General features: G+C 39.7%; 1 protein-coding gene and 1 long non-coding RNA gene across 3 annotated transcripts in view; one reads left to right on the plus strand and one right to left on the minus strand.

Annotated features, from left to right (window-relative positions):
- The first annotated feature begins 1,541 nt into the window (after window positions 1-1,541).
- On the plus strand, window positions 1,542-9,735 carry LOC125044396 (40S ribosomal protein S27). Of its 2 annotated transcripts, none has more exons than XM_047641040.1 (4): window positions 1,542-1,656; window positions 2,644-2,752; window positions 8,897-9,007; window positions 9,618-9,735. In XM_047641040.1, exons 1-4 carry the CDS (start codon window positions 1,651-1,653, stop codon window positions 9,644-9,646), a joined length of 255 nt encoding a protein of 84 aa, XP_047496996.1. In that variant the 5' UTR covers window positions 1,542-1,650; the 3' UTR covers window positions 9,647-9,735. The 2 variants fall into 2 exon arrangements, with proteins under 2 accessions (XP_047496996.1, XP_047496997.1); XM_047641041.1 differs by lacking the exon at window positions 1,542-1,656 and adding an exon at window positions 1,904-1,922.
- Window positions 9,736-14,852: 5,117 nt separating this feature from the next.
- LOC125044337 overlaps window positions 14,853-22,500 on the minus strand; it is a 15,718-nt gene continuing 8,070 nt past the window's right edge. Inside the window, exons 2-5 of the long non-coding RNA XR_007116474.1 lie at window positions 16,937-17,287; window positions 16,348-16,544; window positions 15,670-15,801; window positions 14,853-15,528 (exon numbers count right to left, since the gene is read on the minus strand). This is a non-coding gene — a long non-coding RNA (uncharacterized LOC125044337). The remainder of the gene's footprint in view (window positions 15,529-15,669; window positions 15,802-16,347; window positions 16,545-16,936; window positions 17,288-22,500) is intronic.

Raw genomic sequence — 22,500 nt, forward strand, 5'->3', positions numbered from 1 at the left:
TTAAAAAAAGTCTCCTCATAATTTAACAGATATTACAATATCCATACGCATTACTTTTCATAATAATTCATGACAATCTTTACTCTTGCTTAGCGAGAAACAGTTGAGACTCCGATTTGACTCCCAGCTTCATTACATACTATGTTGCAATACCGCTTATTAGTCTAGTTTCACCATGTTGATTTTTTAACGAGTGCGCTCTGCATTAATTATATAACCAAAAAAGATAATAAATAAAACAGTTATCGCTCAGATAACAGTAAGATGTGTATATATATCGGCTAAATTGATAGGAAGAAGTGTTATCACATTATCTAAGGAAGTCGGTAGTAACTGTTAAGCATGTCTAGAGCCAATCAGCTTGTATTAGTTTTTTTTATTTATCAGTATTTCAAAGGAGTCTCATACAGTTCGGCCTCATGTAAAGATTGATATTGAAATAATGTAAAATGACGAACTATTTACGTACTACGTCGTTATGACTCAAGCACTGCGCGGATATTCTTTCTTTCTTTCTTTAGTTTCTTTACAGATATATACTACTAATTTAACATATAAATTGTTAATTTTGTAAATAGCTATTGGGACAAATATTATAAATAAATATGAGTGCCAAGGAGTAGTATTCAGACCTGTCTTCAGATATTATTTGACGGAACAGGCTGCCGAGATTACAACTTAACAACACAATATATTTCCGTGTGTTTGTTTGTGTGTGTGTGTTTTATATTATTTCAATCCTGCAGTGATACATACATACCCATGTAGTATGTGATTATCGTTATATATATATACATATATATACATATATATATATGCATATATACATATATATACATATATATATACATATATATATATATATAGAGAGAGAGAGAGAGAGAGAGAGACAGAGACAGACAGACAGACAGACAGACAGACAGACAGACAGACAGACAGACAGACAGACAGACAGACAGACAGACAGACAGACAGACAGTTATATACATACACATACATGTATACACACACTTACAAATGTATATGCATGTACTGCCTGTATATGCATATTGGGACATTCTCAACTATGATGCCTAAAACCAATTTCATCACGTTGAATGTGACTGTCATGAAGAAATTGTATTGCACTACTCTAATAGGTTTATAAAAGGTGAAAACAACAATCTGCCAACGTTATGAAATGTCACGTTTTAATTCCATTGCGCAATAAGAACACGCTCATGCACGTTCGTCATTGATAAAATTGCCATGCGCTTTAATAACATTTAATTTTATCATCTGTATTTTAATACGTATTTTACTGCAAATGAAACTTTAAGGTATCAAAAAATGCTCCTAAGTATAAGGAAAATATTTTACTGCTCCTGAGACGATAAACTCCTCTAGAAAGACATCTCGAAATTTCCCCCCTAAAACAAAATTAAAACAAAATCAACCTCGCACTATATATTAATCGATGAAATAAACACGCGCATGCACTGCAACACATCATAAGAATATAAATAACCCCCCAAAGCGCTTGGAAAACACTCAAAAAGTGACATAAATCGGCATCTTCTAGGGACATATAAAGCGTGCGCATCCCGATCCTACTTTGTTGCTAGACGGCGTAAATTTGCTCTTTTCGGCCGTTCTTGGATTAAGACCAACATGCCTGTGAGTTTCTTCCTGTTTTGATGCGAATTTTGCTCTTATTCTGCGTTGGATGTGGAAAATATCGGTGGATTAAGGAAGGAGAATGTGAGGACGCAGTAAAGTGGATAAAAGGAGGTGGAACGAAGTGTAAAGACGATGGAAATGTGAGGGAAGGATAGTGGCTTTTGACTCGCCTGGTCTTACAACGTGGTTTAGCGGCCATGTTGCGGAGCCGAATATGAGTAACGACTTTATTTCGATTTCTAATTCACCTGTCCTGATTTATGGTGTGTAATAGAGTGAGTTATGCGCGAATTATCACGAGACACGTGGGGGAAGTTGGCAGGGACGCGGAGATAAACTTGGGACGTAGTTGCTGTTGGCACGTGTTGGTGTTGGCAGATAATTTTTTTTAATTTGTTACCCGGTATTCAAGGTATTGAGAATCGGAATGTCATTTTCGTTTGGGATCTGTTATTAATGGATAGGTTTTTAAAAACTGAAGGGTTCTATTTGAAGGTATTTTAATATTTCTCAACCTGTGTCCTGTTCGAAAGTATTCCGATAATGCAGAGATATCTCGTACCCTGAAACCACGTGTATTTATCGTGTGTAATGAAGATTTGCAAAGTAGATAATACCCCTAAAAATCGAGTTGTATGGTGGAACCAGTGAGCAGTGACCGGCCTCCAGCTGTGTAAAGTGTGGTGTTTTTTGGTTGTGAAAGATTTGTAGGGTTGTGGAATATCTTCCGAGTGTAATTACCGAATTGGGAGTGAATGTATGGTTTATTACGTTACTTTTGAGTGCATTTAGTAGACCAAATTTGTTTGTGTGGCAAATTTGGGGGATTAAAATGCAAGATTAAAAAGGTTTTTGATGTTTAATCTACCAGACTTTTGTCTGGTAGAGGAAGAAGAAACCTGACAAATTCAGATTTGATGATTAAATCTTTTGTAATGAAATGTATTCCATGTGCATGAATTAATTTTACTTCTTTGTCAACAGCTCGCAAAAGATTTACTGCATCCCTCACCTGCTGAGGAGAAGAAGAAATGCAAGCTCAAACGCCTTGTGCAGCACCCTAACTCCTACTTCATGGATGTTAAGTGCCCAGGTGAGTGTCCTTTTCTAGCATGGTTTGTGGCAGGGAAATCTTGAAAATTATGACATTGGTGTGTGTTTGTGTCAAGTGCGTTAATAGTGGTTTTAGGCAGCACTGGGCAATAATGTTATTCTTGACATTATAGATACTTCATGTCACAATTTTTAATTTTAGTGAGTGGGAGTTCCCTTTGGTCACTGTATAAGTGACTTTCCCTGGCAATCATGGTCTTCACTTGTGTATGCATGGCATACCCAAGTGAAGACCATGATTGGCATATATGGTGTAATTAACTGCATTAACCCCTTGGTGACGGGTGAAGAAAATTTAAACGCTCTGGTGATCAGTGGAAATGCGCTGACTTTGTGGTCGGGAGTTTGGTACATCAAGCCGAATCACCGGCTCATAGCGCTTTGGTGCCCGCACGCCACATTTAGAGCAGTTTGTTTTGACGTCTATAGACCTACCCCTCTTTATTAGCTCTTTGTGATAACTTGTTTAAAAAAAAAACTAATATTAAGAACTCTGGCTATGTAAGGGTGTTCTGGCCTTAGTCTGAGCAGTGACATGTAGTGGATATTTTTGTAATTGGGCAGTAAATGAGGCTGCAGATATACCTGTCCTACTTTTTTTGGTATAGGTAAAGTTCTGACTAGCCGTCTTTAAACCGGAAAAAAATATATGCATGTGATAGAGCAAATAAATCTAAGAAACTTATCTTCTATGAACTTCCGTCGCAAATCAGAAATAACGAAGTTATTGGACACGCAAGTGTCACAGAGCCCCAAATGAAAAACTATCTCAATATTTTAAAAATCGCCATCCGATATCCTTTCCTACTTTTTGTAAACAAAACAATGATACCGTTTTATTTTGGTTCATTTATTGTAATACTTTCATTTCGTAACTACAAAAATTCCCCATAAACTTACATGAAGGTGATTTTCTTTCTACATTAAAATGTCTGACAATACACGAGTAATACCATCATAAAATCGAGTATTTACAGTAATTATGACATTTCTTACTCTGCGCAAATCGATGTGTATGGTCCATATTACGGGCAAGAGGGAACTGAAGAATTGCGCGCGATTTTCAAAATCAACAATGTTACCGCATGAACAGCGCACGAAACCTTTTGAAACTTTTATTCAATACCACATCCGCGTGACATTTGTCACGAAAGCCAAAAGCATTACAGGAAATGCTATAAACCAATCACAAGGCAAGGAAAGCAAATATACCAAATCTTTGCTCAAAATGGATCTCAGGTGCGTAGGTTGTGACCCGCATTACTATAGAGTTATATCTGATTATTTTGAAGAAAAAAAATGATAACGCTGTAGAGTTCCTGAGAGCACACGGTGTTTTGCCAAGAGCGGTAAGTTGCCCGCATTGCGATTTACCTTGCAAATATCGTGAAGATCGACATATATGGTATTGTGGCAGATAGAAAAAATAGCAAAGACAAAACGGCGTAAAAGTTGCGTTTTATCGACCAGCGATTACAAAGGCACGTTTCTAAGCCAACTAGCGTAGATTGGAGGAGTTTTTGTTCTGAAGTAACCGAATATTGGTTACAAAATCAAAATTCAATAGGAGGTGCCGGTGTAATACTTGAGATAGACGAGACGCTGCTCGTGCGCCGTAAGTATAAGAGGGGCAGACAGTTGAGCCAGGTCCCGGGCGAAGCTAGAACTTCGCAAATCATAAAGAAGAAGAGCCAGGTGTGGGTCTTTGGGGGTATTGAGCGTGTGAGTAAAAGGAAATTAATTGTGCCATTGGTTGACACTGACCGCAGTGCAGACACGCTCATACCCCTTATTAAGAAATATATAAAACCAGACAGTGTGATATACGGTGATGGATGGGCTGCCTACCGTAACCTACAACACCATGGTTACATGGTGTTGAAAAAGAATTGATTAATTCATGTTTTTCACAAGCGGCAGAATTATACACGCCGCAAGGCGGGAAAGAAAGAATTCTTCCGTCACCTGCCCCCCCCCCCCCCCCCACACACAGTTCCTCTGGATGGTAGTTCTTCAGAGAGCGATTAAAATCGGGTAAGAGCTCACACTTACCTGATTGCTTGTATGCATATGGTAAAATAAAACCTAATACAAAGCAAATACCTTTTTTCGCGCACGTAAAGACATATTTCTTCTGAAATACCGATAATAAATTATTAATGTGTGAAACAGTAAGACAAGGACACCATGTATAACGACCAATTACTGACAACTTGGCGATTACAGACTGAGAAATTCTAGCCAATGAAAACTTCAGGCAATGACGTCACAGTTTTCTGACCAATCAAAAACAGTTTTTTCGGAAAGCCCTGCCCTCGCCCATGGAAAACCTTTAGTGTGTATCTGTCCGGTGGTCAAGGAAGTGTACGTGTGAAAAAAAAATATAGTAGCCGGCAGAAATGTTTACAAATTGCGAAATACACGTATAACTGGAAATATTGCTACGCCGAGGACGTGTTATTGTAAAACTTAATAACGGAGACGGGACGATATAAGGTTAGTAAAATTTAAGTAACGTTTAACGAGAACCGGCGAAATCTACATAGTTATTGCACGAAGTACATTTCAAGTAATAAGCCAATTAATGTAATAAAAATGCATACTTTTAATAGGATAATAATACATGCATTATTAATACAAATTATTTCCGATTTGGCTATTGCAACCGACCGCAGTGGGTGTCGTGGCCGCGCGCGACGAAATCAGGCTAAAGCTTTCATAATTCCGCGGGACGAGCAATAAGGCTTGGCTGCGCGGCCTGAAGCCTCGCCACGGCCTCCGAAGTATTTTCGGCTCAGGCAAAGGTCAATAAGTTCCATCTTACATTTTAAGACAAGTATAAGTATTGAACGGTTACCATATTTGACGACAATCATCACTAAAGTTTGCAAGGTGTGTTACAAAAATGTGTAAGTTTTTTGTTTGAGAATAAAATTCACGGAGACTGCGTGTGCCGTTGCGGCACGGTCTCCGTGCGCGACACGTAACTGTCAGTAGCGCTTTTTTTTGTTTCTTTGCTTTGTATTTATTATCGCAGTCAATCAAAATACCGTTGTTATTTGAGGAACTATTAATGAAGCTTGTGTATGAATTTGAAACGGTCATCTGGAAACTTTCGAAACGCATTTTCATATTGAAAAGTTGATTGTGCCCAAACATGGTTTGATTCATTTGTATTGTCCGTCAATCAGGCAAAAAATAATCCTGGATTTAACCGCCGAATTGTATACCGTAATTGCATAGGTGAAACATGGCCACTGTCCCCGTAGAGTTTCAACAAACCCGATTTTAAGTTAATTTAGTGTTTTTCTTGTTTTTCTGTGTGTAAATTATGCTAATTACCCCCCCTTAATACAGTGCGAAGCCGAATCTTACACATTTGATCAACTTTGCCGTCGGGGAATACAAGTTCCGCTACTCATCAACGAGTCAAATGCGACGGAAAGCAACAGCATAACAGCGTTAAACTACGAGGGGAGATTACACTCCAAAAAAAGTGGTTTCGAAAGTCGGAGGCTGGATGAAACTTAACATTTACCCTTTTTTTTATATATATGTGCTCGATAAGCTGGCATTGTCCATTTCCCTCTATCTCGCGTTGCTCTCGGTAACATTGACCAAAATTTAAATAACCTAGTGCACTTGCATAGTGTTGCTTATTACAAAAAGCATTGAGATACACTGCAACCAAAATTGGTTGATCTTCACAGTACTGATGCACTAAGCTTGGGCAAATAAAATACAGGAAAAGGTATTTGTTACTGAAAGTAATGCAAACTCCAGACAGTCCCAAAACTGAGTAATGTGCGGCATATATTTTAATTGTTACACATACAAGGCTGCAGAAGCTGTATCTGTATTTATGAACAGATGGTAGTGTCTAATTCCCTCTGCATCACTCTTGGTAACATTAACGGGAAAGTTTCAGCTCTGCTCTGCAACCAAGATCGGAAGATGTCTCTCTCCCCTATGTTGACAACTTGGATTCTTGAATATAATTTTGTGGTGTAGACTTGAGCTTGTTCTTTGGGGTTGCCTCTAGGTTGGGGTTTAACCCCATACCAATGGGCAACGCACTGAGGCATCATAACAAACCGCTCGATCTGTGGAGTGCAGCTGTATGCCGCAGCAACACCAAAGCAATACGAGCCGGGGTTTGGGCTTGATTCAACGAACTCCCATGCTCAGAGTTGGCTCGTTGTCATTAATCTCCAGAGAATAGTATTTTTAATTTTCTTCACCCAACAGTATGGGTGTGCCTCAATTCAAAGTTAGGGGACTTTGCCTGATGAAAGCATCCTGTTTTAAGTTTTTACCTGTTAGGTCAAACTGGGATTGCATTTCATGAGTAGGAGATTGTACTCCTAAAAGATTTCCATTATTGGGGGCTTCTACCCTTCAACCCCAAGCCTGAAAGACGACCACAATTGTTAGGACATACTGACAAGTCAATTGAAATGAAATTTTGAATGGCTTTTTGATTAGGACTGGGTCTGGGGAAGAAAATGACTCGTATTTTGGTATTTTCTTCTTTTTTTTTTTAATTTTTTTACAGAGAATGTTTTATTTTTCAGAATTTTTAATGTAGGTATTTGTTAGATTTTAGTGCAATGGAATGCAGGTGAAATGAATGCCATATGAGCTATCCTCTGCATCCTAGAACATTTAATGTTTTACATTTATGGCTGCTCGTGTTTTGTTACCCAGCAATCAATCACTAAGCCTAGGCTGATCGCATTGGAACTCGTGTGGTGACTAGACTCGGCTTCCCTTTTGCAATGTTAGAATAGTTCTTTGCTTAAGCCCCCCACCCCCTCTTCTTCCCCCCCAATGTCCATAATTGTCATCTTATTTGCTTTATCCAGATGTTAATATTGTTCCTTGCCCAGACTCTCTATCATCTTTTGGTAGTCCATAACTAGGTGTAAAAAGAATTAGCTATCGTAAAGATATGCTCGAAATGTGGTGTGCGGCTGTCCTCCACGGTGGCGCGCCAAAGTGCTCCAAGGCAGTGATTCGGCTTGGTGTACCGAATTTTCACGCTCAAAGTCGGCGCGTTGCCGTGGTTCGCCAGAGCGTAGTTTTTTTTCTAGTTTTCTACACCCGTCATCAATGGGTAATACAATATGCTCTGCCGGTCACGGACCGTACATACCACACTTGTTTATCAAGGGAAATGCTAAAACAAGTCTAATCACCCTCCTAAGAGGTTTGCCTTCAGCCAAAATGCTCATGAGGGCAAGTTCATGTCACCAGAGTGCATGGAGTGAGACGTTCGGCTTGTTGAGTCCCGTGCCCAGTGCCTGGCCATTGCCAAAAATCTTACCTTAAAATTTTTTTTTTTTTTTTTTTTTTATGGGTGATAGTACTTTGATAGTACTTTGATAGTGAGAGGATTATGAATATTTGTGTAAATCTGCATAACAGTAGGCCTAACATTGCACACATTGTATGTTAGGGTGGAAAAAGTATGCAAGAATAAAAAGGTTTTTGAACAACAAATCTACCACAATTATGTGGTGGAATGTTTTAAAACGGACATTTAAACATGGCTCTACGTAAAATGGGTGAAAATGGAAGAAATTTCTTTAATTATGCATATTAACTCAACCTCTGCACGTGTTCAGATTGAGCAACAAAATGCATTTTAGTTCATTACTCAAGTCATAAGGGAAATCGATATTTGATATAAGTGGTTATTATAAATTAATTTTATATTTATATTTTTCAACTACAAAAACTAAGTCATAACTTTGATCAGTTCCCACTAACAATGTTATATGGCTTTCCAAAACTGTGATTATACCAGGATGTACAGATTAGTCCATGTTTGTCAGGTAAATATATTGAGCATAGAAATTTTTTGAATGTGTTTGAGATTGAACTTTAAATATTTTAGCCAACATGTTGCACAACAAAACAGGTATAAGGGTTTTACATTCATGGAGATGAATGTTATATGGTTTTTGCTTGTTTTTTTAGAGTATTATAATGCAACCCTATTTTAGGGACTGAAGAAATGGTGTAGGGGATACATGATATAAAAGTAGTATATAGAAATCTGTAGAGCAGCTGGAAGTGACTATTTAGAAAGAGATAACTAATAACAAAAATCTTCTTACAGGCTGCTTCAAGATTTCCACAGTTTTCTCCCACGCCCAGACAGTAGTAGCATGTGTAGGCTGTGCAACAGTTCTATGCCAGCCAACTGGTGGGAAGGCTAAGCTTACAGATGGTAAGTAACCTTTAGTTCAAATTTATCATTGTCACTTTCCTGGAAAGTGTAAATCTTGATAATGACCAACAGTAAAAATAGTTGTCTCATTTTTTTAATACCAATAATAGTAAGAACCCCCTGTATGTTTTCCACTTTAATATTAATGCAAGACGACTTTGATATTGATATTTAATTAAGATTGCTAAAATGGTAGCTGATAAATAAAATTAAAATTGGTAAAACGGGGGAAGACAATCACTTAAGTCTGTGTGTTGTATGTACTTATTGTTGGTTGTACTTATGCATTAAGCAAAAGTAGAAAAGTTACCCTGTACAAATACTAAAAACTGATTTTCAGACTGCTAGGTTGTTTTCATTGTAATTAACTTTCTTAATTAAAATTTCCGTGGCTGAAAACCTTGGTTGAAAGTCAATATGCATAATTGTAGAACCAACTAGGAGTATCTTTTTCTTATGTTGGTGGGACTTGACTATGCAAGAGCAAAAGGCATCTCTTCCATTTCATCCAAAGTATTGGGTGGGAAGATATTCCAAACAAATTTGGTAAGGAATAGGGGTCTTGAAGTTGTCCAGTATCATTTTACTAATGATGTATTTCTTGTTTCAGGATGTTCATTCAGAAGGAAGCAGAACTAAGATGGGGGAAGAAAGTGCACCTCCCAGTGTAGACTAAATATCCTGTCGCTATGTAACCTTGACAGCATTAAAGATCCCACTGAGAGGTTTATACTTGTTTTATTACGTTCATTTTTAAGGAATAGCTTTATTACTACGGAAAGTTTGTTTACTTTTCATTAAAGATGTTTTGTACTTTTTTGAAGAGAATAAAGGTCTACAATGTAGTGGGCTTTAATTGTACTAAAATGCTAAAGTATATAATAAACATGCTAAAATGTGGCAGTTCATTATAAAGGTTTGGTAATATTCACTAAAATATAAGTGTTCTTGTCTATGATTACATATCAAGAAGGCAGTGTTCAGTTCTTCCCATGAACTATGAATGTAAATCTTAATATCTTGTCTTGGTTAAATTACATTGTAACTTTTCATATTTTTTACACTTCCATTGTTTTTATGGTTGTTACTTGAGAACTTTAGTGGTTTTGACTACCCTTCTCATTCCCTTCATGGAAGTTTTACAATTTTACATTCTCATCGATTGATTTTGTAATTTTAATGAGATTAGGAATCGTATGTAGGTAATGTACGAAAAGTATGGCCCAGTCTTTTTGCCGCTAATGGTCTTAATTGTTGATGCGGGGAGAGTTCTAAATCATCTTGCTTCCATCAGGTTTGTAAATTGACTTTAAGGATTTTGTTAGAATATCTAAACTTTAATTTGAAAATTAGGAAGTGACATGCCAATAGTTTGTAACATACAAACTATTTTTGGAAAAACTTATTTTGGTTAACATGAATATGTATACATTTTATAAAATTAGTTGCTTGGCCTAACCACATTGTACCATGGTCTGAATAGTTGTATCTGGCAATTATGCTAGACATGGGCACTGGCACTGGTGTTAGATTAGTTTGCCCTTCTATTTTGTCTGAGCAGCAGGTATTTTGGTGCTTGTGCCCAGTGATTGAGAATGTTTAATATTTGCAAAAGTGAATTGAAAATATTTCCTAATTCCTCCATGTTTAACCCATTGGTGACGGGTGTAGAAGACTATTTAAAAAAAAAAAAAAAATGCTCTGGGGAACCATGGCAATGTGCCGACTTTAAGACTATGAGCGCGTGAGTTCAGTACATCAAACCGAATCACTGCCTCAGAGCGCTTTGGTGCGCTGCCGGGGCGGACAACCACACGCCACATTTTGAGCGTATTGTTATGACGCCTATAGGCGTGACCTGTCGGGAAGGGGTTAAGCCAACTTGGCGAGTTTGCAAGTAGCAAAAGTATTCTGAAAAATACTTCAAAGCCTTTCTGATCTTTTATTGTGAAAATTAATTCATACTGCTGTCGCAGTAAAATAAAAACCCGTCCCATACATCACATTCTCCCTCTGTTAGTGGCAAACTTTAATTTGTATAATAATGTAAGGCCTCGCCTTTACTATATTTGCATGTATTTCCTCCCCCCCCCCCCCTCTGTCCACTTGTCCTAATTATTTACTCATTTTTACCCTTTTCATCTCACAACTTTGTTGTACTGTTGTGTAATCTTTGATGTCTGGCACATTTGTCTGTTTTGCCCATTGGGCATTCTGGAAATCCACAAACATCGCCTTGTGGACCAAGACCTCTTGCCTCCAAGCCCCACCGTATCGCTATATTTTGAACAAGTTGCTAATGACCTTAGATGGTGACGCAGCAGAAACTTCTCAATAAGTAAGTTACAGTAGACAGGCCTCTTCAGTTTCGAAGACTGGATGTTAATGGACTGAATATTTAGCAAATGGTGAATATCAAGACTATAATGGGTATAAGAGTAGAGGATAGAGAAGTCCAATCACTCTAAATAAAATCTTGTCCATTAAAAAATGTTATGGACGCGACAGATTTAAGGTCATTAGCGACTTTTTCCCATTTTTGCCACTTTAATGAGTGATGAGGGGAATTAATGAGGAGGAAAGGTTAAGACCAAGCAAATTTAAGGCGAGGGCTGAGGTCCAAGGTAAGGGTGATCCTCTGCATTGGGCCTCAAGTCTCTCTTAATCCCATCCCCCAGGACAATGTTGGTCACTAGGGAGGTAATAACGAAAGACTGCAAATTCCAATTTTATTATTCTTGCCTAGATTGAACAGAAGCTCGACTAACATACTTGCGGCAATAGCAATGATAATGTTTAAATATAACAATGTGCTAGATATGAAAAGTCATGTAACACTTAAAGGGCAAAATAATGAAAATGAAAAAAAAAAAATTGCTAGGATGTCCAACAGGTTTGGTGGTTGGAAAAGTATGGGCTGCAGTAACACGAGTGGACCAGAACATGGCGTGAGTAAGGAGTGCAGGAGGCTGGGAATTGAAACTGCCACATTCTGATGAACGGAAAATATTAACTAATACAATCGCCGTAATAGCTTAAAATGCTTCACTGACAGCTTCTCCAACATCCACTGCAGCGGCATGGACGGTCAACAACATGGCGGCGGTGTTGCGATCATGTCACTGCAAGGCCCCCCCAATCCCTTGCCCATTGTTGTCGTGGGGGGGTGGGGGGCTTAGGAGGCGGAGACTGGGACCCAATGCTGGGGAACTCCCCAACCTTGGGACTCAGCCCTCGACTCAACAAATTTTGCATGGTTTTTTTTTTCCCCTCCTACTTTTTCGTTTCTGTCCCTTCTACTATCCACTTCCTAAGGTGAGAGAGCCGTGCTGAAAGGATGAAAGGCTGACTTTGTGCCAGTCCTGAACGGCCTGAGGGAGCCATGGGCACGGTATTCCCCTGCTTTAGTTGTCTAGTCCTTACCCCTCAAGCGACCCTGAGGGGTGGACCATTTCTCTCCCCAACATACTCCAGGCTTATCATGGCCAACAGTGAATAACCATTAACCATACCATTATTAGAGGTAATTGCCTCTTCATCAAATAGCTCCACCAATTCAAACTCGCCCGATTCCCTAACCCCAGGCTCTCCTTTGACCACGGCTCTGAACACTACAACTAATACCCCCTCCTCAATGCCGACTAGTACAGTATCCACCCTAATCAACACCCCAGGAGACATTTCTACTCCCAACATGCTCAACTTCAACAACTATACCCCCACAACCTTCTTCATCAACTACCCCATCCTCCCTTATTACTACCTTACAACTTTATTGTCCACCTCCCCATAACACTACCTCCCTCAACACTACTCCCTCTTCCACATGCCCTCGTCCTTCTACTACCCCCATCTCTACAAAATTCTTAAATAATCTATTTAGCCCAGCCAAATGGGACTGATTTTTTTGTGATCCCTCCCACAACTTCTCACACTTTCTACTTTGACAACCTGTTTTCATTCCTCAAATGCATATACATCCTTCACTTGATCTAACCCCTATACTTTACCTTACACAACCTTAACCCATTGCCCAACTTTGACAACTAATCACTAACTCAACCACCCTTCACTACCATTTACGATAGTGATACATGACCTTAGATGTCTAGTACATTTATTTTGCTTTTAACCATTCTCCCTTCTATCCCTTGGTTAATTGCCTTGCCCTTACTCCTCATGGGGACACAGGAGTGGACCGTTTCTATTCCCCACATATTGCAGGTTTACCATGGCCAATACTGAAGGTTTTGTAACCTTATTCATTGGACTTTTCTAGTTTCCCAACCCCTGCCTTTCCTTTGATTATGGCTTTAACCCCCTTCTGCTACTAGCCTCTGATGCTTGCTGTCAACTCTATCCATTTTGAACGAACCAGGTCCAGCAGGTCATTACTCAACTTTCAGAATACACCGCTTCCTTTCTCAGGATCCTACAGTAGCAGTTCTCAGGTTTAAGATTGTTGGAATACGTAGCGAGAGGACAGTGTCCGTCACTCCGCTCTTAAGCGACTCCCATCCTTCTCCGAATCATCCCCCCCCCCCCCCCGCCTCGACTTTTTCTTAAGGCTTCACTTCCTTCCCCGGATGATTCTATTTCAACCCTTTTAATTACCTCATAACTCTTCTGCAGTGTTCTTAATAGTGTTCCTCTTCCTTCCTCAGACAAATACTATCCATTTGATCTAATCACCCTTAACTAATCCCAGCTTTACTTTATTGGTTCCCCAATTTTACCTTTTCACTACCATACTATCCTCTTACACACTGTAACCTTTGATGTATAACACCTTTTGTCCTAATCATCTGTATATTCGGCATGGGGGAATCCGAATGGGGAAAGACGGAGAAGGCTGTGGGAATAAAGCTACCACACTATCCATTCCTTCTGCAGAAGTCAGTCAGAAATGGGACGGTTATCTTGAGGGAGGGTGCCAGATGTATCGAGTTTCAATAGAGGTAGGATAAAGGCTTCAAAGCCAGTGGGGAGGAAAGTTTCCAGCTGTCTAATTATTGTTGAAGCCGGCCAGTAGGACGGGAGATATCTGAGTATATCTTAATGTATACCATTAGGGCCTTCACGGGCGTTGCGACTTTAAGGGAGAAAGGAGTTCAGCAAAAGAAAATGAATCATTATAGGACACTCAAGAGGATAGGGAAAAGTTGGGTGTGTGTTCTTTGGCTGATTTTAATGGACGAGATATGGTGAGAAACACGATAACTGAAATAGTTCTGAAAGTTCAGTAGCAACTTGGAAAGTATTAAAGATGGTGTTACAGTTACGGAGGACGGGGATAGGGTTTTCCTGACAATTTATGGGTCCGACATCAAACTGCAGAAACTGGTGTAGAGGATGTAATCCAGTGGGGAAATGTCAGAAGATTGTGGGTTATACGGAGAAGACAAGTATTTCCTCTTTTAAATGTGATAAGGGCTGGTAATTGACTGGGGGGAGGGGAGGTCTCGCTTGTTTCTGGCTTCCACCGTGGAACACGTTTGGAAGTATGCAGAAAAGCCGTTATAAAGCACTCAACAAGTAATATGGGTACAATGGGTGTTGAACGAGAAGATCCTGAGGCAGGAGACAAGGTAAAGGAATAACAGTAAGGATTCAGGGGAAGCCGTGATCAAAGGGGAGTCAGGGGTCGATAAACTAGAGAAGTTCAAGGGGGTTAGCTGGTAATGGGGGCAAGCCTCAATGCTATGCTCCAAACAAAGTCATGGTAAGCCTGAAATGCGTCGGTGTCCATATCTCTCCGAGGCCGTTCAGGACCGACACAAAGCCAGCCTTTCATCCTTTCAGCACGGCTCTTTACACCATAGGAAGAGAAAGAGGCCGTTCATGATTGGCACATAGTCAACCTTTCATCCTTTCAACAAGTTTTTGAGATTTCTTTAAATTACCTTAAAAAGTATTATTTTTTTTTACATCATTTTATTACTTTTTGTTTTACATCAGTATTGTCCTTAATATGTAGGTGTGATTTTATGATCTCCATCTAGTTCTGCTCTTGACAATAGCAATGTAATGTATCTACTTCCCAAACAGACCAAGACAGACGTGTTTGAGTTCTAATTATTAAGAGACATGTAATCCTCAACATTGCTCAGTTTCCTATTGGCTATGTTGAAATGATTTGCGTATAGATATAAATTTTCTACAGATTAGACTACCCTACTATAATATCCAAGATATCTAGAGTGGGGGGGGGGAAAGAAATGCCATTCTAAATTTCTTAAATAATTTAATCACTGTTATTTGATGTTTCATCACCACATAGTATGAGAGTTAGCATTAGTGAAGGTAAGCTATCTGGTCTCCTTTTGTTTTCCAGGTTCACTAATGTTCTCTTGAGGACTGGGATGTTTGTGTTGTCGTCTGTGTTTGATGGAAGTGAAGGTTCTTGAACAACAAATTATCACGCAGTACTTAGCTAATCACAAGCGATTCATTAATTGATAATTCTGTATTCCACCACGACTTTATCATATGATTAGTATGGTCACTTGGTACTTGTACATCTGAAAAAAATATATGGTTACAAAACACGTTTCACTGTATTTACAAAATAACTTGAAAATTCTCTAATGGAAATTATACTGTCATGTGAGTAAAGCAGTACACTGGAAAACTTGTATCATATTGAGATTTTATTACATTACTTTCACTTTCCAAGATTGATGTCATTTTCGTCAGGTTACTCCAGGACAGCTCCTTAGGTCTTCTCCATCCTCATCCGAAGATTTTTCTCTGCAAAGCTGCCAGTTTCTAAGTCTTAATGGTTACAATATACCCTGCAAACAGAGAGGATACTTTATTATAAGTGGTAAAAAAATAATAAGTATACATATTTATGCCATATCATATTCCCTTTTTTTCCTTTACTGAAGCCTGGTATTACTCAGTGTTACCACATGCCTAACCGTAACCTATGTAATCAATTTCGTTTTATATAATAAACGGGGAAATCAATTTTATTTCTTAGGGTCTAGTAACTTTATATATATATATATATATAAAAGCTTCAGGATAGGAATACAATCTGAACTAGAGCAATAAGAACAAAGACAGGAATACATGGGTTAGTTTACGATCTTAAACCCTTATATCATAAACAGTACCAATGCAATTATAACACACTAGGCCAGAGCACTGCTAATATTGCTAGTAGTAAGCGGTATCAGGTTTACTGCCATAGCGAGTTCAGCTGGCAGATCTGCTGGATTGGCATCACCTTTCTCTCTGGTGCATCAGCTTACAACGCAAGTATGAAGGAATAAGGTATACCATCTGGGAAATAAAGAACTAGACCACTATAGCTTTTAGCAAAAACAACTTACCTCCTTTTGACCATCTATACTAATCTCCTGTCAACATCCGTGTACAAGCTTATCTTGCTATTCTAGTGACATCTTTTGCAGTATCCCATGAGAGGGAAAGTCATTCCCTCATTACTGCAGACATATCACTGTTGATGGTGTACTTAGGCCAACAGACAGATTTGTATGATGAAAGAAGTGTCTGATCCATCACAAATCTGTGGAAGAATGCATTTAAAGTGGAGTATATGCACAAATACCATACCATTATTTAAGGGGTTGTATGAGACTGTCGAGCCTAAAATCTGTTAAATCCTCCTTTTGTATTGCTACTCTACTATATAGCCTTTTCTGAACAATAACACTTACACAATTCATGGGGACATTTGTTAGATTAACTTAGATCCCAGTGTTTGACTAAAAAGCAGTACCTACAAAGGCAAAAAATACACACCTGCAAAATATAGGACACACGTAGAAGAGGGAAGGGGGAGAGTATATACTATAACAAACTTCCTTATCTGCATTTGTTACAAATTAGGCGGTACAAATTTCTAGGTCAATAAATTCAGCATAACCCGATATATGATAAATATGGACAAGAACATACCTATTCCTTCAGAAACAGCAGAAACCCTTTCAGGTGCATGTAGGTGCAGCTGCAAGAATTTCGCATTGGCACATCCCTTGCAGAACTGGCATTTGTCACACTTCTTGATAGATTTCATCGCACTTAGCAGCATGGTGGGGATATTGTCTAGAACGTCCTAAAGACACTTGGATAAGCTGCTGCTGGTGAGGCACGTCCAAGGCAGAGTGTAGATACTTCTAGCTGACGAGGGACGACTACTCTCTTTAATAACTTGTCTGCTAGAATCCCCTTATTCATCTCTATTTTCTAATGAAGCTGGTAACCAACTAGATCTTGTCCTTCCTAGACCTGAGCATGACTGGCTCAAACCTGCCGAGGAACATGGCATCAACAGTTGCAGTGATGTATGAGAAAGCATACCTGGTCCTGATACTGGATCTTACTTATAATTCCAGTCTTCATACAGACATATTAATGTTAATATGTTAATATAACCCTGCCTGAAAAATAGAGAGTACAGACAATGGTCCGTGAATATGGTAAACCTACATGAATAATACATACGTAAATCACATTTTTGACGAAAACCCAAGCATGGTTTGGTTTGCTTCGTCTTGTCGAACTCGTCAAAAACAGTCTCAGAACCCAGCTTGCTATCCATGTTAAACAGTGATTCCCAAATTTTTCCTGGCTGGCACCTCTTTGGCTTTCAGGTGGATTCCTAGTGACCCCACCCCCAAGACACACATATAAAGCACTTTCATTTTGGTATCCTTCTAATTGAAAACAAGGTTAAACATAGTTGTACTTCAAAAATAGTGCCTAATCTAATAAACCAATTCGGCAGTTTTAGCTGTCCCCCATTTACCGCCCCCAGTTGCCTTAACGCATCCTTCTGCCTCACTGTCCCCCACCCCCAAAAGATCTTTCGAATGCCCCCCCAGTTGGTACAATCCGCTTTAGGAATCAATTACATAAATTACCGCGATATGTGATGACCCTTCGTAGTGGATGACAGGAGTAATCGTGAAAGAAAACAGACCGACTCGTAATTAATGACAGCGAATTTAGCGACGAGGAACTCTTTCCTCACCTTGGTTTTGTATTAACTGAAGATAAAAGATACAAGATCTTCAAAGTTTTTCATGTATGATGCCGCACGAAAGGTTAGGAATAACTAGAAAAAAATATCACATTTCAGGCTAACGGTTTAAAAGGATACTATTAATAGCAAAGACAGGTCTATGGAAGAGTTTAGAATGAAAATAAAGGCAAATACAAATGCTCTTCGAACATCCCTAGGATTACTATAGTACCTATAGTACAGTTATAAGTAGCTAGTATTTACCTTCTAGAAAAAAAAATATATATATATACTAGGGTTAATGCTTCTTGTCGGTAAAGATATGACAACAGCTAGGCAATTTATCTGCGGCAATATAAGTAACTCCGTGAGAAATTCAGCGAAGTACTTTATTTCCGTCGGCCATGTTGGCGGTTTGATCATATTTGTGACAAGTTTCTTTTGGAGGCAGTTTGAAAATCTCTGGTTTGGTTAAGAAACCAGATATCTGACCGAAAAGTTCCATCAAAAACGGGGAATGAACAAGTTTTAAAAAATTCCAAGAAATTTTGGAATATTTTACCATCCAAAATCCTCCCTATAGATGTTGTGGTCGAAGGCTCTCACTGCTTCAACAATAGTTAAGACTTCGTTGTCTGTGGTACTAAGAACTCTGCATCATTAACTGTCCTTGAAATTGGGAGTAGCATATTGTATTCTAGGTCCTGGACACCGAAAAGTTACTTTTACTCACTCACCCAGTGCTTTCTGATCAAATGTCCATTGAAACCGTGATCTTTGAAATTATATTGCCCAGGGTTCAGCTATTTCCACAAACTTGGCAATGTATGGTTGTGAAGAACCTGCGAGTGTTTGTTTCGTGTCTTATCAGGTCTTCAGAATAATTACATTAAAGAGGCAGCAGCCGTGTTCAGCGCAAGATGTCCAGCAACAGAGAGCATCGGGCAGTGTGTTGTACTCGCTGCCCGACTATTGGACAGCAATGCAATAGCATTGCGTCATAGATACTGGAGATACAAAATATTCTCACTCCTCGTTCTCATAGTTCATTCTCATGCGAATATCTTACTAAGTGATGGGGCATGGGGTTTTCACTGGCACTGTGGGATTCACTGGGGAGGAAATCAACACTAAGGCACCGCACTGGGTGGAGAAAACGGCGGTTCCAATACACACGACCACTTGGGGGAGACTTTTCATAATCATTGAACTTGCATATACCCACTGATGATCCTGACCTTGTCCAAGCGGTGAGCTATCGGATCCTGCTGAATTAACAGTTTTGATAGACTTAACAAACAGCCTCTGCATGGCTATTTGACTGGGAATAATGTGGTGACGTGAGGTTTTGAATTCCACAACTGTCTGTAAACTACTGGAACTTGTGGCTGGTGAACTGGGGAACCCCGTCAGTCCGTAAGCAGAGGGATACACTAAACTCCATAAAGAAATGGCAAAAATTGCAAATTGTAGTGGCCTGTACAAGGAACAACCACAGGCCACCCTGAGTGTCAGCAATGACTAAGAAGAGTTTCCCTGCAGTCTGCCTTGCCCATCGTTGGGTCGCTTCAGTACTTCAATGGCTACCATCCATATATATATGAGGGTGATCAGCAGGAACCACAACCCCTGCTCCATTACGAAATCTTCATCCGCATAGAGTTCATCCCATATCTTCCAGTATGGGAGCAGGGAGTCATGAAAATCATATCGATGCATAGGGAATCAAGCAGACGAACGTACACAGTCAGCTCTTGCTGCCGCACAGAAGTCCTCATTAGCCTTCACACATTACTAGCCTACGAGATGTGGTCATATCCGCACATAACATTGTACTCTGGTGTAGGATAGTTTACAGGGGTGTGGGACAGAACATCAGGATAAGCACCATAACTTGCCTGCATACCACACAGCTGCATTGAACATGTAACTGTTCAGGATCAGAATAAGTGGACGATAGTTGGTCATCACAGTGAATAAAACTTACACTTGGCCATCACCCATACAACACCCACCATCTCTTGCTCGGACCTGTTTAGGAGCGCAAATGGCTGTGGTTGCATTCCTGGTGGCTTAGTGGGACTGGCAGAGTTTCACAAAGTCTTAAAGAGGGCAGGAATCATCTATGGATATGATGCACTAGACTAGCTCTTCATCCATTACACCCATAAGGATCACCATCTTCAACTGGGTCTCTTCACAGACAGGTGAATGTCCAGGGCAACTGTCAACCTCATCTGCAATATATCTGAGCCATACATAATAATCAGCAAAAGACTCGCCTTCCATCTGCTTGCAAGTATGACCCCTTGGTCTGTGCCTGCAGAATATCCAGTACCTCGTTGACGGGTTTCTCTGTAGGAGGAGGTATCTGCAGTGTATGCTCCAATACATGCCGAGTTTCAAGGGAAAGGCATATTTGGAGCTGAATAAGTTGCTTCTGCTGCGGAAGGTTAGACAGATCCACCATCGTAGCACAGTTATTCCATAGACAACTTCATTCCCGAAAAAATCTGATATGTAGCAGCATTCTGGGAAGGTGGAGGATTGGGGTGGCAGGTGGGCAGGATAAAACTTCAGTATCCGTGCATATCGTTGGACTGCCTTGAAGTCGGCAGCATGGGAATTAAAGCTTCAAATATCCTGTCAGTTTCCTGTTATCTCTTCAATTCGTCCTGCCGTCTCGTTTCCTCCATCCACTTAATAACCTAGTGACATTCTGTAGTGTTGGCAGGGGGCCCTACAACCTGCTCTGGGGTTGAAGGATCAGAGAGAGTAGCAGCTGTATCCTCTGGGCCATCCTGTTGCCTGGACATTACGTGATGTCCAACAGCAGAGAAAGTCTTGCATCCTTTGGTCTCTCCATCTTTGCTATGACCCTTGTTTTTCCTCTGGATCTGGACGTACTCACTAGGAAGAAACAATGTCTAGAATGCCGTTTTTGGTCTGTCACTCCCTAAGTAAAAGCAGGTAAATATTTCTGGCATCTAAGCTGCTGAAAATCTTACTGGCATGCACATTGTCTACCATAGTTTGTACAAGTGGAAACATTCTATTGATGTCTTTCTATAAAATACCACAGGAGATAGCCATTGATTGCTTGCTGAATATCATGCCTACCTTTAACATGTAGTCACTCTGCTCAGACTGTCTGGCGTGATGAAAAGTGGAAGGCACACCAACGCATCGTTCTTGGTGTGGCATCTGCCTGCTTTCATGAGTTAGTAATCCTGGGTAATTCACATTCCATGACATATATGATCATATTCAGACACTTTGGACACCTTAAACGGAGAGCTGGACCAGTATCTCGTGGTGGCGGCGGATCTCCACCGGAGAAGACATCCGAAGTATCTCTGAATATAAGCTATACTGAGAACAGCTGCGGGAACTCTAAGCATTGGCACAGTCAGACAGGTGCTTTTAAATGGGAGGGGAAGGTAGGTTTTCTTACTTGGGATGTGTCTTACTACTGTAAGGGTATCAGCTGCATTACCGGACGCCTGAAAGATCATAAAAGACAGCAGAAAGTGATCCACAGGTAGATTTCACAAGACAGCTATCAGGATTCACCACCTAAGCGGTAAGCTTAGTTGCTTGTCATGATACACCTGAGTAGAACAATTATGTAGCATTTTTTACTAAACCATCGAAGAATGAAGTGATGGTTGCTCAATACCTGTTGTAATAGGGTTCCGTCCTTGCCTCGATGACTTGCAGACATACCATATTCACCGAGTCTCATTGACGAGAACTTCTAAACTGCGTTGGTCCCATACTGCAGTAGCCTTTTATAAGTGGATAGCATAGCATATATGGCCTTCCTGATTGTTAAGCTCTTTTGGGAATAGGTTAACTATTTTTGCAACTTCTTACTGGGGAGAAGGTTTAGGAAAGCCGCCCCATTCCATGTGCCCCTAAAGTTAGGCTACAAATTCATAGACTCCAAACTGATGTGCAAACACAATTAGTTATAGTTTTTAAGATCGGTGCGCCTGTTTTCTGGGTAGAAATACAATTTTCTAAGAGAATTACAGATGTACTATAGCTACAGTAATTTGGCTTGGTGTAATATAGCTTACAATCGTGTTGGAAAAAAGTGTGGTGGGTAAAACAGGCAAGATGAAAAAGTAAGAGCACCACATAAATTTAGCAAACAAACAAACAAACAAAAAAAAAATAGTCTATAAGTCGAAATGAAAAAAGTAAATATGATGACAGAACACTTCAGCAGTCTCAACTGAAGGAATATGAAAAAGTGGATTGATTACCAGACTGGGTCGACTGGGAGAAAATGTATTTTACTAACAATTATATAAAGGACGAGTCTATGTAGACTCTAATAAACAATACTGCCGAGAAAATCAATATAATTTGGGAAACGAATACTTTTTCCTTCATGACTGTGTCGCCTCTAGAAATGACTAACACTCCCTACAGGAATCCACACACAATGACACGAGTCCACATCGTCATGTAACCCCTGTATCATGTTCTA

Source organism: Penaeus chinensis, chromosome 35, assembly GCF_019202785.1.
Source record: "Penaeus chinensis breed Huanghai No. 1 chromosome 35, ASM1920278v2, whole genome shotgun sequence".
NCBI classification, from domain to species: domain Eukaryota; kingdom Metazoa; phylum Arthropoda; class Malacostraca; order Decapoda; family Penaeidae; genus Penaeus; species Penaeus chinensis.